This window comes from Brassica oleracea, chromosome C9 (assembly GCF_000695525.1).
Source record: "Brassica oleracea var. oleracea cultivar TO1000 chromosome C9, BOL, whole genome shotgun sequence".
In the NCBI taxonomy this organism is placed as follows: Eukaryota; Viridiplantae; Streptophyta; class Magnoliopsida; order Brassicales; family Brassicaceae; genus Brassica; species Brassica oleracea.
Window position 1 is genome coordinate 38,881,317 of NC_027756.1, and position 8,743 is coordinate 38,890,059.

At 29.0% G+C, this 8,743-nt stretch overlaps 1 protein-coding gene and 1 long non-coding RNA gene across 2 annotated transcripts; one reads left to right on the forward strand and one right to left on the reverse strand.

Annotated features, from left to right (window-relative positions):
• Positions 1-298: 298 nt before the first annotated feature.
• Positions 299-2,080, forward strand: LOC106317162. The gene is made up of 5 exons (XR_001265067.1): positions 299-517; positions 770-1,042; positions 1,122-1,255; positions 1,331-1,405; positions 1,827-2,080. It is a non-coding gene; the product is annotated as an uncharacterized LOC106317162 (long non-coding RNA).
• A 430-nt stretch (positions 2,081-2,510) lies between these two features.
• LOC106314970 lies at positions 2,511-3,118 on the reverse strand. Its single transcript, XM_013752760.1, is given in 5 exon segments — positions 2,511-2,552; positions 2,554-2,889; positions 2,891-3,005; positions 3,007-3,053; positions 3,056-3,118. Coding segments are annotated over 5 exon segments (603 nt in total).
• Positions 3,119-8,743: the final 5,625 nt, after the last annotated feature.

Below are 8,743 nucleotides of genomic sequence, written 5' to 3' on the forward strand. Positions count from 1 at the left end.
TTTATACTATCTAAAAATTCATTGGATCATTTATTGTTTAAATATAATTATTGATAGCCTAATAAAAATTTGTGGTAGACCCAAAATTCAAATGATAAGAGATTAAATGTAACATCACTTTTTAAAAATATATCTATTGGGTTTATTTTTTAAAAAATTACACATGAATCAAAATTGTGACTTATGTTTTAATATATAAGATTTAATAGATTAGATAAACGAATCTAACCGGGAATAATAAGTGAACCATATGAGACTACTACTACTAAACCAATTATTTGTTTATCCACCCGTTTCTTTTTTTCTCTGCAACATCGTCAATCAAACCAAATTGATAGAACAGGATGAGATATGAAATGTCTGTATTAGAGAGGCAAAGGTAACAAATATCCTTGTTAGGAAGAAAAAATCTATTTCAGCTGGCGAGTCGGTTTCACAAGGCTTGGCAGAGAATTTGCAGCAACTTGGATTTGAGAAAGAGACCATTGATTTTTCCCTCTTGGAGACTCAACATGAGGTATTACTCAATAATGCACTTAAATAAATAAATAGCCTATTCAGGATCATTGTTGTATTGTTACATGGGCTAAAGCGATTCAGTCAGTTAGTAGCAACTTAGGCAGCAGGAAGCTTAAGCTTTCATTGGCGCTTTATAAATATATTTCTCATCTAATGGAACAATATTTCATATTTTTCTCTGGTATCTAACCAAGGTGATTCATGAACCTTTTGTATTTGAAGATGCTGATCATTAATGTTCCTTTCCCAGGTCAGCTGGTTCAGTTTCGACCCAGATTTTCATATTGAGGGAGAACAAATGTGCTGCTACTTGACTCGCACGATAGAAAAATGCTCCACTAGGGATACCCAAGAAATATTTTTTTCAACTCCGTAGATGGAATAGCAGAGAACCTACATGTGGAACCACACACCCAAGTGGTCAAACTTACTCACGGGAAATTCCTTGCAGAACTTTCTCTCAACAACATAGCTGAGCTCCTTCCTCTTTATTACAGTGCTATTAGACAACAGCTTCAATCGGGTGAGTTTTTGACACATTAATAAGGTTTCTCAGTTTTTTTCTTCTTCTCTTTTGGCTGAAATAATTTTCTGTTTCACAGGAAAAACAGAGACTGATCTTGTGTTCCATGATTTGAACACAAAGATCATACTACACCATCTAGATGAACTTGCAACAGGTCTCACTCCCAAAGTGTTCAAAATCCACAATGCTTCCATGACTTTGGATGCAAAGGTCTGATTTTATTTCTTCATTCATTTTCTTTCACATATCTCCTAACTAACAATCAATTTTTGATTTGTGTTGTAGTTGAGTGAAAAAAATTAGAGATGATGGAAACTATAAGTTGAAGATGTGCAATGTCTCTCATCAAACAAGATTAAGGTACTATCTTGAATATGAGTGTGTGTGTTGTTTATAAGTGATTTAAACTTATAAAAAACTTCAGAATCTGGAAAGTTTTATCGTATGAGAGACCACATAAACAAGAGTAACATGTGTTAGCTAGGGTCATGAGATAGCTGTGTGTGAGGCTCACATCGTTCATCTCTTGAGATATGCTGTTTGCTTAGCGTGTGTTTGCATATATGACCATTTTGTTTTTTGTCTCCGTAATACACTTTACTTTCTAAATTGTTTGCAAGCCTCACTGAAACAATGGACGTAGTGCTATGTAAGCTTGACATAAACGGTGACTTTATATCCTTGAAAGAACTATGTTATGTTAGAGTTGAACTGTCAAGATGGTTGTTGTTTGAACACAACTTTTTCTTTGTGAACTAATTTTAAATCGTTTCTGTTCTAGGTCTTCAACACATCTCTTGTGGCTAAATTTGCTTGGGCAATGGATGTAGAACATAACTCGAGTTGGATGCAGAACATGAATTCAAGTTCTGATCAGTGGCTTATGTCGTGTATGTGAAAAATAATATGTTATGTAACATTTAAACAATTCAAGTTCTGATCAGTGGCTTATGTTGTGTTTGTGAAAAAATAATCTGTTATGTAATGTTCAACTTTGTCTTCTAAAACGTTAAGAATGTTTACTTGTTCTTGATATCTGTTTGGATTTTCTTTGCTTCCTCTGTGATTTGTGGATCCATCTACTACCACTAACAAACTGTCTTTGTGTTAATAGCTTATGAATATCACAGAGAGAATATATTAAAAAAAAAATAGATACAAGAGATCTTCAAGAGGTTTAAACTGATTCTATTGTGCGAGAAGGGAAAGGAAACCAAGAGACTGAGACTATAAACACAAAGACAGTTTGTTAGTGGTCGTAGATGATCAATATCTTTGATTATGGATCACTAAATTTGTAAGCAGAACATAGTATTTCATCACTGAATAAAGGTTTATCCTTTTCATAGGTGTTTGCTTTGACAACATTTGGAACATAACTAAAATAATAAATGTGTATTTGTGTACATTCACACATTAAGCAGTTGATATACAATTTAATATTCGGTTTCGTTAACATCCAAGACTATGAAGCGGTTAGGAGAATGCAGAGGTCTCCAGTGTCTTTGAGTGTAAACAGCGTTTCCGTTGTCATCTAGCTTGAAAACCATTACAGCTTCTGTTTTTATCTTCGCAGCAGTACCGTACATGGTCTTCTTGTACAACTTAACCATGAAAGTTTCACCGGTGGCTCTTGACTCTACCAAGTGTTCGCTCTTACAGCACGAGTCCAGAAGCGTTTTGTTGGCAGTGGTCATGCAGCAGGGAGTTTTTCTGAAACGCAACCATTGAAACTTGGGCTTGTTGCCATGTTCGTGGAGATCCCATGATGCGATGACGTGGCCTCCAAATCCAGGAATGAGAAACATGTCATCTTTCTTGGAATGCATTACATTGGAAGCAAAAGAATCTAGGGTTTTGGATTCTGATGTCGATCCACTCTGAGTTATTGGGTCTGAAAAAGCTGAGCTGAGGTTCCAAGAACTTGACAGCAACAACACAATCCTCTTCCTCGGGTGACCATTTGAGTTTAGCAATGAGGAAGAGTCACAAGAGGAGGCAGAGATATATATATATATGTTTTGGATCTTCATTTGATGCAACCGGGTTTAAATCAATGCCTTGGAAACCCATCACGCTATCATTCAAAGTAGTTAGATCAACTTTATCTTCCTTCTCTTCGTTTCAGGTACTTAATGAATTATATGACTGAGACTTGTGCCTCACGAAACCAAGAACTGTAGGGTTCAGTGCCACCATGGTTGATACCTTGTATAATTATAGGTCTCAATGCTACTCCATAGCGATTTGATGATAACTTTTCGTTTTTGATTTCTTTTTTTTTCTTCCAATTTGGTTCATGTCACCAGCCGGCAGCCACTGAATGATACGTGGAACTTAAACAGTTACTTGGTCGATAAGGCAGCGTTCTGTAGGTTTATGGTTTCCCTTTTAAGGGCCGACTGGTTTAATCGGTTGCGGGTGCGGGAGTTTGCAGATGCGGGTGGTTGCGGTTTCAAGCATTATTAAGGGTCTGACTGGTTCAAACGTAGCGGTTGCGGTTGCGGGAGTTTGTGGATGCGGGCGGTTGCGGTTTCTAGCGGTTTTAAGAGATTTGTACGACTGGTACTGCGGTTAAAAATTGGTGCGTTTGTGGGTGACTTATGACTGGTTAACTACCAAATGCAGTAACAATCAAATAATAAATTAACAATATTTACTTTTAATATAATTATAAAAATATTAAAAATCATAAAATTATAATAAATATAAAATTTATATTTAGAAAGTTATAATTTTAATTTTTGAAAATTTATTAAAATTTTTTTTATTAATTTTATAATATTAATTAAAATATAATAGATATATTTTAATATTTTCATAATTTCAATTTTAAAATTTTTATTAAATATTTTTACTTTTGTATATATATTGTTTTAAAAAAAATTAAAAAATTTTACCCTCCCGCAACTGTCCGCAACCGCAAACGCTAGCTGGAGCCAGCTTTTGAATTTATGAGATTCGAAGCGGTTTGAAGCGGTTTAGAGCGATTTGAGTGATTGTTGCAAACCGCCGACAACCGCTACCAACCGCAAAAGCTGCGTTTGTGATGACTAGTACAACGTTCGAAAATTGTTGCGTTTGCGGGATATTTATGATTGGATGATTATAAGATATTGCAGCAGTTTAATAATAAATTTCTCATATTAACATATTATAACATTATAAAAAACAAAACAAAAACATACTATTGTAATAAAATATAACTAAATTCTAACCCGCACACCCGTGCGGGTAACATTTCATTTATAGATATAGAATTTTATATTATATTGTATATAATAATTTATGATAATATATTGCTGTCATTTTAAAAATAACTTAATAGATGATATATAGTTCTAAATATTAAAATTTAACATATGTTAACAATTTTATTTTTTGTAAAAATTATTACTTAATTTATGAATAGTAATCATTTTAAAAGGTGAATGATATTTTAGTCACTTTAAACGGTGAATGATATTTTATTTATTTTAATGAAAGTATTTTCAAAATATATTGGTTTACTAATTCAATATAATTTTAATATGTTTGCACAAAAACATAAATTTAATATATAATTCATTAATTACTTCTATTTTAATATAATGTAGAATATACTTATAAAATTTATAAAATTAGCATATAATTTCATTATTTTGTTTATAATAAAAATTTAATTAAAATTAATTTATAATAATATTATACTACTAATTGCGAAATTAATAAGTGAATTAATTAAAAGAATATTTAAATTTTAAAAAAATATTTTGTTAGATTTTTTCTCAACAGATTTTGTTATTTCTAAAACTAAATCTAAATTTATAGTTAAAATGGATTTGTTATTAATATTCTTATAATTATTTAGAAATGTTATACATTAAATAAACTAATGTAAACAATAAAAAAACTATTTGAATATATGGACCTAGACTTCTAGTATGACTATTTTGTAGTAGATAAAAATGGTACTTCTCTTTTAATAGAGAAGATAATTATCAATATAATATGATTAATAAAAATAATAATTGTTATTTATAAAAAATTTAAATTATTTGAAAGTTATAATTTTGAAGAAATTTTTTAAAAAATATAATATATTATTTCATTTTATATATGTGTATATCTTTATATATGTGTGTATATAAATGTTTAAAAATTCTAATAAATAGTTAGTTTAATTTTTTATAAAACAAATTATGAAATTGTTTGTGAATTTTAATTAATATATAAAATATGTATATATTTTTATTTATAATATTTCCATTTTAAAATTTTATTTTAAAATATTAATTTTAAAATTTTAAAATACTTTTGAAAATAATTTTATTTTTATTTTTTCACCCGCAACCGCCCGCAAACGCAAAAGCTAGCTGGAACTAGCTTTTGATTTTAAGAGGTTCGGAACGGTTTGTAACGATTTGTAGCGGTTTGTATGATTGTTTCGAAACGCTGTCAACCGCTACCAACCGCAAAAACTGCGTTTGCGGATCGTAACGGGAAACCCCGTCAAGCCCATTAGTTCAGTTTCTTGTTAAAGTATCTGGATTGCATCATAATTAAGGAATATGCTATATCTAGATGTTGAAAAAGACTGGTATTTTCGCTCTCGTTGCTTGCTGGTTTGTTAACCAATTTCTTTTCTTTGTATCAAAATTTCTTAGAAGCTAGAGATTATGCGATTTTTTAATGCCAGCTGAAAAAGACAATTTCAATTTCTAGATAGCTTTTTGTAATCATTAAAATAGCTTTATAATCATCTAAGTGCCAAAAAAAAACTAAAACCCGGAAAAATTAATTACATAAAATATAACCAAAGTTGTCTTGGCTTAGTGGTAAAAAGAAACTCTAGCTAGAGCTTTCGTTCTGAGTTCGATTAACCTTGGCTGTCTAATCGTGCCATGTTGATGGATTACTTGTTTATCCATATACAAGATCTAATGAGATTAATCTTTCGGTCTAGAAAATTTTCGGGATTTTCATGATTACCAAAAAAAAAAACTTACATAAAATATGTTTCTTGGTTGTGGTTGTGGACCTGTGGTTTTGTTTTGGTTTTTATATAAAAGACTCGAGATGTGTCCATTTTGAAGATTCGATTTAAATATACACATGCACTAGCAATGTGGCATACATCCCTTGCTGCATAGTCTTGCTGTATCAATGTTCCTTTAAATGGATCATTGGATCCATTAGTCAAAAAGACTCGTCGATATTAGAGTCTGGCTTTGATTAAGGGGCATGAGCGGTTTCTCCATTACCACTCGCAAACGCAGTTTTTGCACTTGGTGGCGGTTGTCGGCGTTTTGAAACAATCATAGAAAACGCCATAAATCGCTTCAAACCGTTATGAACCTCTTAAATTCAAAAACTTGTTCCTGCTAGCGTTTGCAATTGCAGACGAGCAAAGAAAAATTTAAAAGAAAAGCTATGTAATTATAAAAATAAAAATGTTCAATTAAATTTTAAAATTGAAATAATAGAACGCTTCTGCAGCGTTCACAAGACGAACATGGCCACTATTAAAACTAAATACATTTGAAAAATTACCCTTACTTCATCTTAGTATTTACCAACTTATGCCACTGAAATTTAAACCATTATTTATTTCTTTCATTAATGGCATTTTTTGTAATAATTGTATAATAGTAACTCTCCTTACCTTTGGTTTGTTATGCAATTAATACTCAAATTTAGTATGGAAATATAAATTGCTTTGTATAGACCGAAATTCAAAACAGAAATCCAATTATTGGTACGCATTTGAATATAGCCAAACACTCCAAATATTAACAAGAGTCTAATCTATTAATTTAGTATCTACTATTAACAAATCATAGTAGAACCACTTAAAGATTTATTTAATATGATATATTTGATTATTTATATTAATAATAAACCAACTATAAATTTGAATTTTATTTTTTAATTATAAAAAATCTGTTAAAAAAGAATCTTACTAAAACTTTAAATATTTTTATAAAATAGCGCATTAATTAGTTTCTTAATTAGTAATATAATATTATTATAAATCAATGTTAATTAAAAAAATAATTTAAAACAATAAAATAAAAATTTACACTATTTTTAAAAATTATAATTATATTCTGTATTATATAAAATAGAAGTGATTTATGAATTCAATAGGTAAATTAAAAAAAAATTATTTCATTTAAATAAATTATCACTCATCATTAAAATTGGTTAAAATACGTAACCTATATAATATTTTATACAAAAATAAATTTATTAACATAAGTTAAAATTTTATATCTACAACTATATATTATCTTTTTTTTAGCTCTCAATAATATATTGTTTTAAAATGTTTATATACAAAAATATAATAGTATATAATAAATGTTAGTTCATATACTATTTAAAAATTATTATTATAAAAGTATCAAATCTTAATTTAAATAGGATGTATTAAAGTAGTCTTTTTAAAAACTGAGAATAAAATATTGTTTAAAATTAAATTATGATTACTTTTAATGAAAATATTGGTCAAAGGAATCAATGTATGATAAGATAGTATAGTGTGGTGATTAAATTAATGATGAATTTGTTTGGTTAACCAATTTTGAGCTTTATATTAAACACTAAATCAAAAATTTGTGACAAAGTGATTTGTGATTTGAAAAAATTATGAAAACTTCATAACAAATTTGCATCGGAATAAAATAAAGCGGTAGACAAGATAATGCGCAAAATAGAAAATGTTTTTTTTTGTTCATAGTCCTCAGATTTTTATTAATCGTAAATTATGTCATAAAAATACTTTTAGAAACTTAAATTAAAATTTATGTAATTATCACTATATTTCAAAACTCTTCTAAAATTATATAATACCAAGACTTTTGATTTTCAAATATTTAAAATTTAAAGTTTAATTTAATAATTATGGTTACTATTCAAAATTATAAAACTATAAAAATAATACTCCCTATGTTTTAATTTAAGTGTCATTGTAGGTTTGTGCACACAGACTAAAATAATAATTATTTTTTTATATATTTTTTATATAAAACCACAATTACCTATACACCTAATTATATTTCGACCAATTGAAAAATAAATTGTTAAATAAAATTAATAAATTTTTTATTGAAAATCGAAAGCGACATGTTTTTTGTAACAAAAAAAGTTTCTACAACTATATTTAATATGAAACGGAGAGATTATACAATTTTCATAAAATACTTATATCCGTGCAAAATTACGGACAACCAGTTCGATTTAAGTATGCACATGCACTGGCAATATTAGCTGGGCCCAAGATAGTCTGATAAAGAATGTTTTAGGCCTTTAAATTGGTCAAAAAGACTCGTCAATATTAGAGTCTGGCTTTGATTAAAAGGATCACCAATAATGCAATTAGGTTTTAATTTATGATTAAAAATTCATCAAAGAGAAATCTCACCGAAAAAAAGCGTTTAAATGTGACCGTTAGTGGAAAAATATAACTTGGCACTAGTGCTTGTGAGACTCTTCAGTCTTTACTCCCTTTTAGTGAATAAAGCAAAGGCTATTAGGTACAAGGGAGCCTATCTAATAACAACATATCACTTCTTTGATTCTTTCCAATAGTCATGTTTGTTGATTTGCTCCCAGAAATAGCCATATTCGTTATTCTATTTCTTTTAAAGACGTTGTTGTTATGCACTTTTGTTTAGCTGGGAGTATTTACCATCAATTTTAACCGACATTTTAAGA